Below are 19,569 nucleotides of genomic sequence, written 5' to 3'. Positions count from 1 at the left end.
ATAAGCAGTATTTTAATACTGAAAAATATGAAACTACCTTGCTGTAAATGCATCCATGCTACAGGGTAAATCCTTGAACAGAACTTGTGGAACTTTGGCTAATCTCCCCTATGAAAGAATCCATTTGCTAGCTATTACACTACTTCCAAAAGGAGTTCTCATTACATTTCATGCTACATGCTATGTATTTACGTTACTTAATACATCTCCTCAAATTTATTCTTTATCACTAGGGTAATTTCAATGCAATACTATGTTAACTCTTTTAATCTACCCTAGAATATATTACTATATAAATATATCAAGTAAATGTTTCCACCACCTTCTTGTTCACTGAATCTTTTACTGCACACTCTAGTCCTTTCCACTATGTAAGTTCTATGGCAGCTGGCTTTTACATTTTAATGTTTGAAAAGAAAGAGAATCACAACAGCACTAAGGAGATAATTTTTCATTTCTCTGAAATCCTCTAGAGACATAACCAATCATGTGAAAATTTGCTTTTCTTAATTAATTGGGTTTTGTGACTAGTCAAGTGCAGTAGCAATAATCTACTAGCTCTTCAGGTATACAGAATCTCACAGAGAAAAAGAGGCAGACCTGGGTTTCTTCAATCAAAGCAGACAGCAGTATTTTACACTTGATCTTTTCTTAAATAGGAACTTTTTAGAACTTGTTTATGCATTCCAGAGTATAAGAGTGCAAACCTATTATCTTCACAAGTTGTATTTAATGAGTAATGTCTGTCATGAGATGAAACAGCTGCTGGTTTTTAGAAGTTGCGGGGCAGGGTTTAACACTAAAATGCACGTATTTCTGCTTCAGCTTATATTCCTTGCCTGGCTTGGCAAAAAGCATCTACAATCTAATAGCAGCCTGTAAGTGCTTTAAGGGCAGCTATGGAGTTGATGAAACCATATTCTTATCGGTGTTGGCAGGTGATCTCAGCATTGCCCTAGGGCAACTCAAACAGTACTCAGTACCTACATTTAGGCACAGAACTGAAGCCTCGATTCCCTTTGGATGTGATAGGCATTGACACACACATAATCCATAGTTTGAGGGAAATGGTTATCCCCCTCTACTCAGCACTTGTTATACCACATCTGGAATGCTGCCTCTGGTTGTGGAGCCCCTGCACAGGAAAGGTGTTGATGAGCTTGAGCAAGCCCAGCACAACCTGTGAAGATGACCCGAAGGCTGAAAGGTGTAACCTGGAGGGGGAGGCTGAGTGAGCTGGGCTTGTGCTCTGCACCAGGGCGGTGCAGCAATAAAAGGTGTGGTAAAATAGTGGTTTTCGTAACATAGGGTAAAACCAAAATTATAGGCAATGAGGAGATATTAGGTCCCTTCCCATGGTGGGAACCCTGCTTTTGTGCAGCATCAGACAGACATCAGATGGCTATTCCTCCAGCACACTGCACAGATGCCATCTGTAGAGGGGTTCCTCCTTCCTCCCACAGTGGCCTTTTATTTTGTGTAGCAAAAAATCACATATCCTCTCCTGAGAAGCTGGGACGTCATCTCTGTCATAATATCCACCAGTGCCAGAACAGGCTTTAAGTACAAGGCTCAGTACAGCAGACATGTCCTGTTCAAGATCACCAACTTCTCGAATACCACATTTTCTGCAGTGCTTCCAATAATACAGCTTGCTCAGCCTAGAGGAGCAATGGCTTCAGGGTGCCTAGCAGTGCCCCTGGTACCTACAGGAAGGCTGGCATGAAGTCCAAGCCAGGCTCTTGCACTAGTGGTCATGGCAGAAGAATGAGAGAAGGTGGTCAGAATCAGGGGAGGGTGTGTTGGCACGTAAGGAAAGCTTTTTCACAGTGAAAATAAGTAAGAGTTTGCAACCGATTACCCAGGGAGGTTTTGGGGCCTAAGCTCTTGGAGGTTTTCAAAACCTGACTGGACAAACCCTAAGTCAACCGGTCTGGATTCAGTGTTGTCCCTGCCTTGAGCAGCTGTGTGATTCTGTAACTCTAAGCAGACATCTAAATGTAAGTGTTAATCTGTGAGCTGAAACCCTCCCTATTAGCTAACCAACAAGCTTTAGATGAGAACCCACACTGAGAAATTAAGCAGAAGTTAATTAGAATGTGCCTTCGCACACTATTGAAAGTAAATAATTTAGGAAAAGGATTTAACTTGGACAGATATGGTTTGGAATGAAGCAAAGCTGGTCAACAGGAAAAGGACATGACTGGAGTAAAAGAACAGCTAAGACTCTTTAAATATTTTCATCTGTAACCCTGTTTTTCTTTTCTGAGTCAGTTACATTCCCAGAGTGGATTCAATTTCAATATAACATTGTCCTGAATGTCTGCTAATGTGGATGAAAAAGATGGAAAGGGTGCAGTTCAAAGGTATGAAACCATTAACATATATTGAACTGATTATATGCAAGATGGAGTAGAATCTTACATCACTAGGACAACTTCTGCAAGGAGGCCCGCCTCCCTTTTTATAAACATGGCAAAGGCCAGTCATTACACAGTGTGCTTCCCTTTAACCTGTGTCCACACGCTGAGCCTGACACCTATTATAGCGTGTCTGCTGCCCAGACACTGTTGTGGGTACGTGTGTAGGCCTAGGAAGAGTTGCATGTTCCCAGGGATCTTGTTGAACTATTCTAGGTGTAGGTGATAAAACACATTTGCCTGAAATAATATGTCTACCCATACATCATGCCTTGCAAAAATTTTACAAACGTATGCTTCTGGTACTAAATTCTGGTTAGTCTTCCAACAGTACCCCAGAAGTGACTTGTGTTGTGTATTTTGGTCCTTTTACATATAATTCATATATAATCTTTCAGATCATGAAATATAAATTTACTTTTATCTTCCTTGCCTGACCCTGGGCTCAGTTTTCTGTTTAATATGTTCCTCTTTCAACTCACTTAGTCCCAGCTCTGCCTAGATGTACATGTGTAGACAGAGTAATCTGTATCCTGCTAAAAGAATAAAGATCCCACCTAGCTTTTTGTTCACTCATGGAGTGAGGATAGTCAAGATAAATGATTTTGGAGCACACACCTGAAATTTTGTCTCCATCTGAAGGCAGAACTGGAGATGAGCCAGCCTGCTCTACAGCACAGTGTTTGCCATCAGCAGAATTGCCAGGGATTCATGCTTTGTGGCCAATTCAGTTACTCTTCTACAAGTTGCTGGGTGGAGGGAGGGAGGGTGAGCGTGAAAGCAAACAAGCAAACCTGTTTGTTCCCTTATGGTCTTGCCATGCTGTTTCCCACTAATTGAGATAGATTCCAAATGGGGGTTCGGGGTAAACTAAAAGGAAACGACCTCAGGAATGCAAGTTTCCTGCAAACAGGCTTCCATTTAGGAAAAAAAATGATCAGGTGTAATTACATTAAGTTGTTGTGATTCATACTCTTTGCAACATGTTCTTAGAGAAAAGCCATTGTAGGCTCAGGCAGCTGCAGCAGCGTTGAGCCAGATCTGGATTATGGATACCTATGTCTGCTGGTGGTGGCAAAGCTTCCTGAGATTGTTCAGCTTGTCTGTTGTCTGTTCTCATAGTCTCACCCTTGCTTGAAGTATTAACATCGGTCCCATGGTGGGAAAGAGGGAGAGGAAAGAGATCATGCTGTTTTTATACACTGTTGAAGTCTACCTCATCATCTTGTTTATGAATTTCACCCTTCCCCTGTCTGTTGACACTTAAAAACATTTACTGCCAAAGAGATGGTAGTCTGTTTGTGAGATTCTTGAGCGGGTTTTATAACATATTCATGATCACAGTGATTAATCAGTGTACATGCAGTTTTATGTATTATACGTGCAGCGTGGACATAATTTAACCTTATCGGTTTCATCTTCAGAAAGACTTCGAATTACCAGTGTTCTAACTGTAACCAAAAGGATATGAGTGCTCTAGCTTCAAACAAGATTGCATACAAATATGTGTTGTCTTTCATATAAAATTAATTAACTTTATTAAATCTCTCTTTGGTGATTAAGAGGGCAGACTGAGAGAGAACAAATGAAATTAAATCAAAATTGCTGTTCTTATCTGCCACTAGCAATATGCGAAAGTCATACTGGAAGGTAAGAATAATGAAATACTTGTCATCATGGTACAACTTACTCCACAAAACCAAAAAGGATTAAGTACTGAAAAATGACCTCCCAGCCTTTAGCACTATAGTAGAGACCCTTGCAAATTGTTTCTTGTAGAGACCTTTTCCTTAGTTGGATTTCTCACTGAATTTTCACTTACTTTTCTATTAAATTCTCAGTAGACTTGCAGTCCCATTAAAAGTAATTAATTTCACATGTGTTATTTTTCATTTTTCTGAGAAAATACCTCTTAGTCTTGACCCTGTCTTGAAACAAAAATGATTATTTTGATGGCAGTTCAAATTTATTTTTTTTTTAGAATCAGGTGACTCCAAAAAAGGGAAAAAAAAATAAAAAGGCTATGGAAAAATGCATTTCTTTGTCTCTGCTGCATTTAGGATGTGGTTGTGCCCCAGGAGCCTAGAGAATTGCAGTTATGATGCGCCCTGGGCTCAGGGGCTCAACTTTCCGTCTACGTATAAAAATTCCTCCCTCTTCAGCCGAAGCGTGTACTTCTGGTCTGCGTAAAAAAAAATAAATAAAATTTGCAAGAACTCTCCTGAGTGCGATCATTGTAAGTATGATTTTGGCCACAGCTATTTACAAGACAGAAGTGAGTAATTGAATTACGCTGAGCCTCTGAAGTTTGCCTTTTATTTATGTGTTTCCCCCAGTTGCGTGGCTCGGTCTGCCGTTGGCTGCAGTCCCTGCAGCCTACCCGAGGGCTCTGCAGTTACGTAAGGCTCTGTCTGCTGGGAGCCTATATAAAGCCTTTCTGCATGCCAGCAAGAGACAGAATTTTATCAGGATCCAGGTCCCACTGCTTTAGTTCGCACAAGCAGGAGGAGATTTTCTGGTAGATTGAAACCTGAGGCTGGTTTGTTTGCCAGCCAGTACTTCACAGCTGTCAACCTGAGTTACAAGTAGCAGTTACTGTAAGTAGCTTCTGTGCATTATGAAGAATTTTTCATTTCCTATGCAGGATAACACACATCAGACCGAGAGTTCTTCTCCTCACAGATTCCTGACTTTGACAAATCAGTCAGATCCTGTTGGAAGACCAGAGAGAGATGAGCGATTAGCTCAAGTAGAGATTGCTGTGCTGGGGGCCATATTTCTGACAGCGTCTGTGGGCAATTTTATTCTCATACTGGTGCTGTGGCGAAGAAGAAAGAAGCTTTCTAGGATGTATGTGTTCATGCTTCACCTCAGCATTGCTGACTTAGTGGTAGCCTTTTTTCAAGTGCTGCCTCAGCTTTTATGGGATATTACAGATGTTTTCATAGGGCCAGATTTCTTGTGCAGAATTATCAAGTATCTACAATTGCTAGGCATGTTTGCCTCCACGTATATGATAGTGGTCATGACAGTGGACAGATATCAAGCGGTTTGCTACCCTATGGTCACTTTCCAGAAGAAGAGAGCTCTCTGGAACATCCCCATTTGCACCAGCTGGTCTATATCACTGATTCTTAGCCTACCACAGGTATTTATCTTTTCTAAGACTGAAATATCTCCAGGTGTCTTTGAATGTTGGGGTGAATTTATTCAGCCATGGGGCCCAAGGGCATACGTGACTTGGATTTTTGTAGTTATATTCTTCATTCCCTCAGCCATCCTTATCATGTGCCAGGTTAAGATTTGCAAAATAATCAAAAGAAATATATATGTGAAAAACCAGAACGAATATGAAGTAACAAATCAGAAGCAAGTCCTGCCATCCCGAGCAAGCAGTGTGAACTGTATTTCAAAGGCTATGATCAAGACTGTAAAAATGACAGTGGTGACAGTTGTTGCGTATGTTCTCTGTTGGTCACCTTTCTTCATTGCACAGCTGTGGTCTGTGTGGTTCCCCAGTGTCATGACTGAAGGTAAGATACTCTCCATCCTCATTCATAACTTCATATCAGGCTAGCATATTGCTGTATTGCTTTATATTTGTAAAAGTTACATGTGATCATTTGAGCATGATTAAAAAAGAAATTCCTGGATTTATTATCTACTGTATTTAATTAGGTACCGAGAACTTGATGTGTTGTGTGAGCAACACACACATACAAGTGTGTATTTCGTGTGTGTGTTTTGAGTGATTAATGATTTAAAGATTAACTACCAACAGTGAAAAGTATCACCTGATCCAGCAAGGGTTCAGACTTTTAGAAGTTTTAGATATTATAGCAGCAGTATTTTTGTTCTTAAGGTGAAAAGGAGTAATTAACTGTTGAAAGTATTACAAGAAATATTTCTTATTTACTGGGTGGGACAGTGATATTATAAGACATCTGATTATTTTTTGAATATCAAAATCATGTTGATGAAATATCTGTAATACACTATGAAACAATTAGAAGTTGTGAAACAGCCATTTATAAAGCAAAAAAGCATGCCTGAGAGAGGTATCAAAGAATGCCATGTTGTAAACAAGATGAATCTTGTCAAACTTCTGAACTCAAAGATATAAAGCAAAGGGGAAAATATGGTAATAGCTCTGTCTGATGAAAAAAATATCTTCTGATCTTTAAGAATTCTTCCTGTCAGTGTGAATTTGAGTCTTAATCTACATACATTTATATCTATCTATCTATCTGTATTTATCTGTATCTGTATAGCAGGTTAGTAATTGCTTTCAAATGTAATGGAGCTACATCAAAAAAGAGCTATATGGAACCATTTAACTCTGAAATGCATACAATACAGTGTGCTTCATACCTTCAACAGTACAAACTGCATTGAATAAATGGGAATTTCCTACTATTTAATTAATATATGAACAGGCACACCAGAAAGCATCAGACTGTGAAAATGTTACTTAGTTATATGAGTGTTTTATTTACTGTTATTGCTTTAACTATTTAATTTTAGGTTCGGCATTCACCATTATCATGCTCCTCGGCAATTTAAATAGTTGCACCAACCCGTGGATTTACATGTATTTTTGCGGCCACATTCCGTATTGCAAAAATAAGCAGCTGGAGAACACCTCGGCTCAAGAGGAATCAATGATCACAGGGAGCATTCAACTCATAGACAGAGACCCTGAGGAAAACAGTACTTCTGCATAAATATTGGATGTTTTTTGTTGTTTTGTTACATTTGCTATGTTCACAAGACATATTGATATTTTACCACCGTCCCTCATTTTACGGATAAAGAAGCTGGAAAATTATCTTTTGTTGTATAAATATATTTCTGTGCAGTTCTGTAGCATATACAGAAAGTTTCTGTGTTGTGCAAGCCTGACTCAGTGCTTCCATCACCACTGTGTTATCAGAATGAATTCTTGTAAAGACTGGCAAAGATACATGAAAGTATCAGAAATATTTTGTGTCCTAAAATACTTTCTCTTTTGTGATTCTGGATTTCTAACCAGTAAAATTTTACAACTAACTGGTCCTTCAAATTGAAACATAATTGGAAAGAAGTCTGGCATGATTAGACTTGAATATGTTTTTAAATTGAACCATGAATTGTTTGTCATTCTGATGTAACTGGGGGACGGTCTGGCAAATCTTGAGAAGGCAGCAGAAGGTCAGAAAAATACTTTGCCAGCTATTATTAACACCTATTTTAAATTAACTCCTTATATACATTTATAAAATGCCAAGCAGCTTAATACAATTAAAAAAAATATATTCAGTGTGCTTGAGACACTGCACACCTACTTTGGTTTCAGATGCCATTGTGGATCACAGGTGTCGGCAGCATAGTAGCAGTCCAGGTTTGTGGCTTCACACTGTGGGATTTGATCTTCCATGCATTCCATGATGTGCAAGCAGTCACCTGAAACCCCACATAGATACACAAATGTACACATACTTTAAATAAAAATGGTTGCTAAGAGCATACATTTTCATTTGGTATTCAGACCTATTTGTTTCGGTGTGCAATTTATTGACAGAGTGTGCATAGAACCCCTTCAGGCTCAAATTCCATTATTTCCCCTTCGTGGTAAAAATAAATCTGCATATCTTTATCTCAAAATGCCATTTTCTTGTTAGTTTGTGGGTGTTTTATGCAGGTACCTATTTATTCCCCTTTCAGTGTCTGCAATCTAATCAGAGGAGTATGGAAGGAATATCAGCAAGGCTTTTTCAGGTGAGAATAGAGCTACATTCACAGAGATTCTTCATGATACTTGCACACCATCTGCCTACATTATACTATGTTTCATCAGTGCTCTTCACATTTCATTTTTATAAGTGCTAGCAATCTCAAATTTCAGTGGAAAAGCTATAAAAGCGGGGGGTGGGGGTTGACAGTCTTTAAATTGTACTCAAAGAAATATCGATTTAAACTAAATACTTATTGGATTGTGAGAAATGCTGCTGCACAATGAATAGTTACACTTCAGGTTAATGTCTGCTGATAATGACTGATTATTCTATGATTTCTATTCCCTGCATATTTAGACCAGATAGAGGTATGAACCAAATATTGCTGTTCTTATGATGGGGAAAGCTAGTGTCCCAGTCCAGCTGGCAAGAAGAACAGGTCTCCAGCAAGTAGGAAGAGGAAGAAGGTGGATGAAGACAGTACCAGAGCCAGATAGGAATGGAAAGAGTCTTTATGTCATTTCATATTATAATTGCAATTGATAATTTTTTCTTGCTGTTTTTTGTCCCCTTCTCTTTAATTAATAGTTGTTAATTCTACCACACAACATGTTCCCTGTTAGAGCAATTCTGTAACTGTCAGCGTCCTTGTCTGGGGTATGAACATCCAAGATACAATCCATACTATTGATAGGATATTTGTTATATTCAGCCATTGATTTTCTAAGACTTTAAGTCAAGTTAGCTCTCAGCTTCTCCTTTATGACTTAATCCAGTGGTTAGTGATGGGCATTTAGTTTTTCTACTTCCTTTGCAGTTAGTTACGTAGTAGAATATTCAATGTTCAAAGGAAATGTAAATAGAAATGCTTTGAGGAATCACCTGTGTCATTGTACTACTGGATTTGCAGCAAAACACACTGAAAGCCTCAAAAGTTATAATTTGCAAGGAAAAGAGGCATTTAAATTGTGTGCAAATATTCATTCAGATTCAGAACTGATGTAAGTCACAGCACTGCTCGGAGACTGCGGTGGAGCTGTGCTATTTTACACCACCTGATCCGGCCTCTGATATTTAAAAAGTATAACTTCTGCTACTTACATTTCTGCATGGCTCATGTATTTGTTATTGGCTTTATAAATAATTTGGTAGAGCTCAATTTCTTAAATAACAATAGCTCAATGTTTTCTATAAAAGTCTGAGAGTGGTATTATTGTCCATATTTCAGATATTTTGATGATGTAATGAATGAAATGCCAGATCTTAAGTTCAGTAATGAACGCCCACTGTCTGTAATGTTCAAAACAATGATATTTTTACTTCTCAAGTGCTTGCTTTCTGCTTTTTTCATTTTCTTTCCCCTGACATCAGTCCCACTGTTAAGAAAAACAAAGGTTACTGCACTGCAGTGTTAAACTACAGGCTATGGATGCTTTTAGTTTCAGTCTGTCAGTAAGTATGTGAACACAGGTATTCCTGCTTTTTTCCTAGCGAAGTGAACCAGGCTGCATTTTCCAGATGTAAGTCATTATCCTGCATGGCCTGCCTCTGCCCCATGGGCAGCACTGACCCGACAAACACACTCAATGGGGAGTTTGTTCCAGTCCACAATTTTCTGTCAAAACTAATTTTCAAATGATGGAAATTCATTTTGATAACTCTTTCTTTTTTTTTTTTTTTCTTTCTTTTTTCTAATAAAGTGTCCTTTACAGGACTTTTCTTATTCCTTAAAGAAAAAGACATTTAAAAATACAATGAGATTTTTCTCTTCGTAAATTTCATCATCAGCTTTCTTGGGAGTTGTAGTTTGAGCACCTCGTGCCCTTGTTTTTCACTGTATTTTGATTCTTCAGCTGGACAATATCTTTTCCAATTCACTGTCACTTAGATTTCCAATAGGCATTACAGTGCCTCATTAAGAGGAATGACTGAGACATCCCTGTAGTCTGGCCAGGGTGTTTAATCCATATGGGAGAGTCAGAAACTCGAACGTGCAAGTCCCTGGAGGCACTCTGGAAACACCTGCAAATGAGAAAATCCAGTTATCAGATGAAAGCCTTCCTCATCAATGCCTAGATTCTGTTTACTCATACAAATAATTTCTGAGCAGAAAAATACGTAGCGTACAACTTCACACTCTTGAAGTGAATGGTTGTGTTGTTGCTGCTGGCACCGCAATATAGTTTTTTGTTATCTAGTGGGCCTTTTTTTTTGCTCTTCAGGCTTATTACCACTTTGGAAAGGCACAGTTCAGTAAAAGGAATTAGGTTCTTTCTTAAAAATTCTTGGTTTGTGTTTTGCAGTACAGAAAAGAAGAATCAATGTAATGTAACTATTAGTTCTTTGTAGATTTATTACAGAAAAAAAGAAAACCAAAACCCAAACCCTAGCAGAATGAAAGGAAAATCCCAACATGTTTTGCATTCTTTACAGTATATTTTGATAATTCTGTTATTTTACAGAACTGCTGCTGTATTTTCATAGCCAGTCCTAGTTCCGATACTTGTAAATGGTGAACACTGAAACCAGAGGTGTTGGGTAATATTCTCTTTATTCCTGCAATGAAATGATGCTGACAAATTTTAAGGATGGTGCCAAACTGATGTCCTGCCAATTTCAATTTGATCACTTAGTTCTGACAGTGGTAACTGGTCATTGGGTCAAATAAACTGCTCCTGTCTCTGTGTTGTTCAGGAAGACTGTGTGTAACAGTCTAACATCACAACAGATGTGATTCCAACAGACCCAAGTTGGAACTGGCAGAGTTTATTATGTGAAGCAGACATGGCATGCAGACATGGCTGTATTGTCTAGTTCCCAAACACTTGGCCAGGATAAAAGTATCAAGAGATTGTGAATGTTAGCTATTCTTGGCTGAAAAGTATCATGAGCAGACAAAGGCAAAGCAAGATTAGCCAGCTACTCGGTTCTTTCAGTCAAATCCAGTTTGCGTTGGATTCCTTAGAGGGGGGAAAAAACAAAACAAAACAAAAAAATAGTGCAAGCCATTTTCTGTCTTCATAAGGTAGGGATTTGATCCTTAATACCCTGGTTATCTACAGGAAACTTCCATAATTGTGAAACAGATGATTCATACATGCAGCAAAACAGGATTGCAAAGGAATACAGTTCAAATAGGAATCGTATTACTTAAAGTAAAGCAGTCACAAAGAAACTATTTACTATTCTATTAGCTGATCCATATATATTTGAACTGAAAGGAAATCACACTGTTAGAAAATCAGCAAGAAAGCTTGATGTAATTTGTGCTACCACATTAAAACTCCAACTATCCCCAAACCCACCTCCTCAGTCCTATGTGTGTCAGCACCAGGTCCGTCTATGCTCTCACGGTCCCAGGTAGAGCCTCGTGATCTGCCATACAGTTTCCAAATGCTACCGGCCCTAATATCTTGCAGAGGTATCCCACGTTGTCTTTACTTTGCCTCTCTGAAATAAAACGGGCTTATGTGGTGCTCCTGCTGTTGCCACTTGAGGACTTTTGGAGGGCCATCTCATTAACAAGGCAAATTCTGGGCATCTTTACAAGCCCTTGGTAAAATTTCCATTACTTTGTGCTTTACTTTTTCAGGCACAAAAGAAAGCATAGGCTTTGAGTGAAACTAAGCAGGCCATAACTACTCCCTCTTGCTTTCTTTTCTTACCAACACAGCAGACCAAAGCATGTGCTTTCCACCATTAAGTCATAGCGACTAATTTAATCTATGCTATCATCCAGCTCCATAATGAACTTTGGAGGCAATGAAACTCTAACCAAAGGCTTTTTGAATTTCCATCCAAATGTTGCCCTATAGATGCTGTGCAAACTCATTCAAGTGCTGTTGTATTCATCAGATGCTTTTTTACATCATGACTGACACTCTGAAAGATCTTCAGGAGTGTGGATTTCTTTCATGCATCCATTTCAGTATACTTCCCCCAAATTGTTAAATATGTACATTACCTAAATTTTACCAACAAGTCTCCTGAATTCTGAGTTAACAACAGCAGAATCAGTAGGACCTCATGAGGAAACATTTCAACACCATCTAGGAAAGAATTTTGAAAAAATGCCAAACAAAAATATCTAACCTTGGAGGTCTCTGAAAATTTTGTCTGGGGAGTTGGGCACAGCTAGAGACAAACATCAACTTACACCCCAGTAACCATTTTTCAAGAGAATTGATGCAGTAACAGATATTAAAACCAGATATAAGAAAGGCTTGATATTTCTGTCATCATCATCATCATATAACCTACAATAAATTTTAAAACAAAACATTACCTTGGCACAGTGTGACATATGTAGATCAGTTCTGAAGCTAAAATAATCTAAAACACATCTTAATAACAAATGCAACTTTTCTCTCTGATCTTGCTATTTTATTTAGCTATAAAGATGTAGATAAGTTCTTTGATTCCAAGATTCTTGTTCTGTGAATTCCATAAAGCTACCTGAAGATGAATTTTGGGACAAAACATTAAAAAATTGTTTCATGTTTATATGTTTATTTGTGTACATATTAAACGAAAACTGTTGCTTTAAGATGCCGGTTGTATTCCTTAGCTTAATCTTGAGTTCAGTTATCTATATCACCATGTTTGAAGAGATACTAGGAATAAATAATCTGCTAGCTATCACAGTATATTGGAAATGTTTGCCCATGTCTCTAAATGTGTTGGTAGATGTCTGGCCTCAAATGATTTAATGCTGAGTGGCTCCAGCTTTTGACTTACTGATGGGAAAAATCGTACTTCATCATAGAGAATACAAGCCTTCTGGCAAGCACAGACATGATGTGAACACACTCCTTATTGATACATTTAATACAAATTCCAGTCTGCTGGCAGTGTGATTCATATTCTTGATTCTCTGTTGACAAGACTGATGCAGTCTCATGTTCTGAGATGGTACGTGTTTAGCTGTAACTGAAGTCATGAAAAATATGTGAGCCAAACTTCAGGGGAAGTAACACTTATTTTCTGCTCAGCACCTGGGTATCTTGGAGTGTAATGCATTTGCTGTGAAAGAAGAGATTTAAAACTCTGCTGCAGCATTTGGGCTTCATTTGTTTTCATTCACACAGGGGAGTAATATGGGACTGTATGACACTTACATGTAGACTATATTAAAGGAATGATATGATGGCAAGTCAAACACTTAGAGCTCCAGAAGTGCCTGAATGTCGTTGGTATGCATGTGCTTAATGCACACATTAATGGCACGGAGCTGCCATAGGGCTCCTCTGCTGCTGCTCCTGCAGATCCTGGATGAGCATGCCCAGCATATACACAGTCATTGGGAAATTTTGCTGCCAAAGGCTCCCTGATAAGGATGTGGAAGATCAAATAGGAATAAGACATCATATGAAAGCTCCCTTAGAGTGCACTAAGAGTGTGCATGCACTGAAGGTGCATTCCGGGTGGCTAAAGCATATTTAGGTTGTGAACAGCGATGACTACAGATGATCAGAACCAGACCACATCTATTATTAACAAGGCTGTCTGCCCATGGAAGTAAGCACACAGAGGCGAGGTGATCAAGAAGCCTCTCCGTATTGGAGGCACTAGCACAGGAATATCCTTAGCTACTTCTTGTGCTTTTTTTGTGATGAAACAATGCACTGAATATCCAGCTGGGCATGAACCCAACAAAGCAAGTGACTAGTGGGTGGACATTGCCACAGCGCATACAGGTGGCTGTGCAGGGTGTCACTGGCTGTTCTGGGAGCAGGTGTGCTCTGCCCCACGCTCCCCCCACCTCCACCTCTTCCTCATGGGGCTAAAAGAAGGTGACGCGTGGTTGCATCTCTGCAACAGATAAATGGCTTTACTGACTCCTTTTCTCTACAATGTCACCTTAGCCTGGTACTTTTGGTAGAAACCCTGTAATGATTCTGCAAGAGAAGGGGATTACCCTATGGCAGAGGTTTTGTTCTGCTGAGAATGAGACAGTTAAGCTCATCTTACTCGCAATTTAAGCAAGGACTGCCTCTAAGCCACAAAGTGTTGAATTTTGTTTTTAATTACCTGGGGGCTCTATAAAAAATACATTTTCAGGCACTGAAATGGAGGAACCAAAGTGAGTGAATACCTGACATGAATTAATCAGTAGGTTCAGGTTCCTCTAATAAAGATTCTTTTCTATAAATCAAAGCAGATGAGAGGAATATCATAAATGTAAGATTAGGCTAATCCTCCTGAATTTTAAGCTGTCGAGGCTGCAGGTTAGAATTCATTGATATAAGACTAAGAGTTAACTTGAGACTGTGATCAAATGAAATACAGTATTTTATGTCCATAATCTGTAAAATATCTGGAGTCACAAAAGGACTACCCTCAGAATGCTATCAAATACTGTTGTATAAATCAATTTCTAAGATAAGTCCATCTTTTTATAATAAGAACTTCCATGTCAGAAATAGATGTGTCTACATGTTAAAATTTAATCTTGTGATTTGATACAAACTCCATAAATTGTAATACTCTGTTATTTTCTGTACTGCTCTCGAAAGCCGAAATATTTTTTCTACCCTCAGGTTAAAAAATCAATTACAAATCTATACATGCATTTGTGTCCTGGAGGGAAATGTAGAGCTGATTAAAAAAAAAAATATCTCAGGAATGAACTGCATTTAAATTGTTCCTCCTGCATCTGTAACAGAAAGAAATTGTGCAAAATATTTTTCCTAGAAATTTCAACATTTCTGTTAACACTGAACATTATGAAAATATATTCTGAGTAATCTATGTAGCTAGAATATGTCTCCATATAGTAGTGTAGAAATATCTTTTACTTCAAATTTAGTACTTTAGCTCTATATAATTTCACATTGTTATCAAATTGTGATTTACCTTGTAACACTGAGAATGGAAAATAGGAATGGAAATGCTTTTCCAAATTCTACTCTGAAAACTCTTTTAAACTTTACTTCTTTAAATTCCGATCTTCACTGAATGCCCCAGAACTCTAAAAATTGGTAAGTTAGTTTTATTATTTCAAGTTATTACAAAATGTCCTACCCCTCTGGTATAAAAGGTAATACAAATGAGTTAGATGAATATGCATTAGTGGCACAAACATTTACACTTCATTGTTGTGGTGGGTTGACCCTGACTGGACGCCAGGTGCCCACCAAAGCTGCTCCATCCCTCCCCTCCTCAGCTGGGCAGGGGAGAGGAAACATAACAAAAGGTTCATGGACCAAGACAAGGACAGGGAGATCACCCACCAGTTGCTGTCTCGGGCAAACAGGCTCTATTTGGGCAAAACAGTTTAATTTATTACCAGTCACATCAGAGTGAGGTAATGAGGAAATAAAACCTAAATCTTAAAAACACCTTCTCCTCACCCCTCCCTTCCCAGGCTCAACTTCACCCCCAGCTTCCCCACCTCCTCCCACCAGCAGCAGGGACGGGGCCTGGGGGCTGCGCCCCGTCCCTCACACCTGTCCCTGCCGCCCCTTCCCCCTCAGGGGGAGGCTCCTCACACTCTGCCCGGCTCCAGCCCGGGGTCCCCCCCACGGGGCGCAGCCCTTCAGGCACAGACGGCTCCAGCCCGGGTCCCCCACGGGGTCACCAGCCCGGCCAGCAAACCTGCCCCAGCCCGGGCTCCTCTCCCCACGGGGACACAGGCCCTGCCAGGACCCTGCCCCAGCACGGGCTGCCCACGGGGTCACAGCCCCCTTCGGGCACCCCCTGCTGCGGCGTGGGGTCCCCAGGGGCTGCAGGTGGGGATCTGCCCCACCGTTACCCTCCATGGGCTGAGGGGCACAGCCTGCCTCACCAGGGGCTTCCCCAGGGGCTGCCGGGGAACCTCTGCTCCGGGCCTGGAGCCCCCCCTGCCCCTCCGTCTGCACCGGCCTGGGGGGCTGCAGGGGTGCTCCGCTCACATATAGAGTAATAGAATCACAGAATCACTTAGGTTGGAAAAGACCTTTAAGATTACCAAGTCCAACTGTTAACCCAGGACTCCATGTCCCTAAGCACCGCATCTATGCATTTTTTAAACACCTCCAAGGGACGGTGATTCCACCACCTCCCTGGGCAGCCTGTTCCAATGCTCGACCACCCTTCACTGAAGAAATGTTTCCTGATGTCCAATCTAAACCTCCCCTGGCACACCTTGAGACCATTTCCTCTTGTCCTGGTGCTTGTTATCTGGGAGAAAAGACCAACACCCACCTGCCTACAACCTTCTTTCAGTAGTTGTAGAAAGCGATACAATATCCCTTGAATATTCTTACTTCTTTCTCTAGCTGCAAGTGCTGTTTGCGCAGTTTCCCCCCTTCTTAAATACGTTATCACAGAGGTGCTACCACCATTGCTGATGGGTTCAGCCTTGGCCAGTAGCGGTTTCATCTTGGAACCTGCTGGCATTGGCTCCACCAGACACGGGGGAAGCTTCTGGCAGCTTCTCCCAGAAGCCACTCCTGTAGCCCCCCTGCTACCAAATTCTTGCCATGCAAACCCAATACAGTTGTGCTCCGCCAGGTGTGCTGCATGCTCAGAATGTGAATGATCAACCAGAGATGAAAATGCTCAGTGTATCACATGAAAAACAATAAAAATCAGAAAACTGGCTTGGTTCAAAAAAAGATCTTATCTGAACCAAGGTTTGAAACCAAGTGCATATACACCTTCAAACATACAAATTCTGCATTTAACATAAAGGCAAGCTGCAGGAGAAGATACCTAAAAAGCTTCTTCATCTCCTAGGGTATTTAGGACTAGACCACTTACCATGATATTACAAATACAGTAACATATAAACATGATTGTTGCCCAATCCAGTAACATCCCTGTAAATAACCAGTTAATCACATCTATCTGGTTTAAAACTTGGTTTGGCAAAAGGCTGCATCATGTAAAAGCCTGTGGTTTCCTTTCTGGTATCTGGAAAAAAATGCAACCCTTTCTCCCTGGGTAGGCTTTAAAATAGTATTGTGAAACACCTTAATGTGTCACATGCAGAACTATGTTTATGAACCATTTCCACGCTACGCTATGTTAGCCCAATGGTCCTGTGTGCTCCAGTTGTTGGCTTGCTGTGTAATCGAGTGGCCATTTACAACCTGTATCAATGCCAAGCAAATACATTTAAGGAAGCATAGACTGTAGAAAAGAGGCAGTTACTAAGCAAGCTTTCTGCAGCACATAGGCTACAGAACAGTAACTTGTAACAGAGATGAAAATATAGGTTTGAGGGTCAGTGAACAATGCCAATTTGTATGACACAATTACAGAGGCATTTGTGCTAACTTTTTCCTACCCTGCTGAGAATATCTACAGACTACATAATAGCTGTTAAAGTTTGCAGTTTGTTTCTTGGCAAATGAACAGCAGTTCAAATTTTAATCTGGTTATGTGACCTATTTTTTTTTTTTTAATGGCTTCAGTTTGAAATTGCTTGCTAGCTGGGACGATCTGGCACCTCTTTCTTCCCAAGCCTTTTTTCCCCTGAAGTTTGGTAGTGTCCTGTTTGAAATTGAAGTTTCAATGACTGAATCATAATCTCAAAGCCAATGAGTACCCAGTGAGTGATAACAACCTGCCACCTTTTGGGGCTTCTGATCTTAGGTCTGGCTGAAGATATCAGGATTCAAGGTAACACAAGCATCTAGAAGAACCCTTGTGAGCTGCCCTTGGGGGCTGCCCCTGTCCCTGGCACAGTCTACATAATATCTGGAGGAAGGGCTGATACACATCTTATTCTTGTGCAAGGGGTATGTGGCCATATAAGTAGATTTCTGGTCCTTACTGATTTGTTCGTCAGAAAGGAAGATAATATTGTATAAAACAGTTATTTGTTTCATTATTCCCTTACTATCCTACAGATGACAAAGACCTTTAAAACTCTTAAAGATGATTATACAGAGTGCTATATAAACAGATAGATAAAAACTACTCCTTCCGTAAAATGTTCACCACTTTATTTAAGACTAAATGCAACATTATCAGGTGGCCAAAGGTAGAAATTGTGAATCATTTTCAGTCAGACCACAATCTGAAAATGTGAATATTTTCCTAGCATAGTTTTTTTATTATTATTATTTTTACTCTGTACATCAGCTGTTAAACACAGCAGCTTCCAGCCTGTGCCATCATTCAATAGTCTCACCCCACATACCAAAACACGACTCTCAAAGAGCAGCCCTGCACTGAGAATTAACTCTAGCAAGTAAATGGGGGTGCATCTTTTTCTGCCTTCATCAGCTACCAATGGCACAAATACTACTGATAAGGTTTCCTATATCTCCAAGTTGCAATGCAGCATGATATACAATGTGTATTTCAGATACCCACAGTTGTATGGTTAAAGAAAGAGGTCAAGATATGTGCAGTCTCAGAAAAAAACAACTTGTTTATTGAAGAACAGAGATTAATTACAGGTATAATTTTACATACATTCTCATTCTTAGAGCTACTTGTCTTCCTGAATATGCAAATAGTGGGACTAAAATGGGTAAGAAAAGAAAGAAATGAGATCCATGAAAGGAGTGAGAGCTTAAAAGCTTGGTTTAATTAAAGATGAGAATACAACAATCATGGAGAATAAATAGGAATGATATCAAGGACACCAGTGAGTGCACTTCCTCAGAAGTTTGACCTAGATGAATAGCTTCAGATACAAGCTTTCTTGTAAATTGCATTAGTTTTGAACATGTCTATTTGGAAAAGCATGTTGCTGGCTTATTCTAAAGAAATTTGTCATATGGCAACAACGTTGTTTCTTTTATGAAGTGTTCTTAAATGGGAACTCCAGCAAGTTTTAAGAGTGTGAAACTTGTAATTTTTAGTATCCTAACAAATATAGTAAATTAGTAAATCTAGTAAAATTAGTAAAAATACTAATTTTAGTATCCTAACAAGCCAGCCTACATTAAAAAAGCCTGAGTGTTAAATAAAAGTGCCAATAAATCATCCCTATTTTCATTAAGCATGCCATACTTGTCTTATTGAATGCCAATTAAATGAACAGAGGCTTCTCAAACCAATAAGGATCCAATTACATCTGAGGGAGGGCTTGTCTCTGATCTTTGCTTGAAGAAAGCGAACTGTGAAAAGTAGTTTTATCCCTGAATTTCATTGTGAATGTGATAGATCGGTTTTGGTAGCAACGCGGTAGATTGCTAGTGGTATTTGCCCCAGTTCAACCCTGGAGGAGAGAAAGCAAGAAGAAGAAGTAGCACTGAAAATCAGAAGTCAGCTCGGTCACTAGGCACTGTGGGGGCTGAGACTCTGGGGCTTGTCTGCAGGTGGAATCAGGATGACAGGTCCAAACAAGACCTGCAGCAGGACTGAATATTTGCTGTGGATTTGTGGTCAAGCGCATGATTACTTGAGGAAAATGGACAGTCTTGAGTGTTTGTGAGGCCAGAGCAGCTGCCCCCCATCTTCCATTCTGGGTTATTCCTCAGGTTTGAGAAAAGGAT

At 39.8% G+C, this 19,569-nt stretch overlaps 1 protein-coding gene across 2 annotated transcripts; it reads left to right on the top strand.

Moving 5' to 3' along the window:
* Positions 1 to 4,432: 4,432 nt before the first annotated feature.
* Positions 4,433 to 9,555, top strand: LOC121089495 (arg8-vasotocin receptor-like). 2 transcript variants are annotated; one of them, XR_005828228.1, is made up of 3 exons: positions 4,433 to 5,953; positions 6,945 to 8,177; positions 8,492 to 9,555. XR_005828228.1 is itself a non-coding variant. In XM_040596768.1 (2 exons), exons 1-2 carry the CDS (start codon positions 5,038 to 5,040, stop codon positions 7,142 to 7,144), a joined length of 1,116 nt encoding a protein of 371 aa, XP_040452702.1. In that variant the 5' UTR covers positions 4,433 to 5,037; the 3' UTR covers positions 7,145 to 9,555. The 2 variants fall into 2 exon arrangements, 1 of the variants encoding a protein (XP_040452702.1); XM_040596768.1 differs by having other exon boundaries at positions 6,945 to 9,555.
* The last annotated feature ends 10,014 nt before the right edge of the window (positions 9,556 to 19,569 follow it).

The sequence above is a fragment of the Falco naumanni genome, chromosome 5, assembly GCF_017639655.2.
Source record: "Falco naumanni isolate bFalNau1 chromosome 5, bFalNau1.pat, whole genome shotgun sequence".
In the NCBI taxonomy this organism is placed as follows: Eukaryota; Metazoa; Chordata; class Aves; order Falconiformes; family Falconidae; genus Falco; species Falco naumanni.
This window is presented reverse-complemented; position numbering and strand designations above follow the sequence as displayed.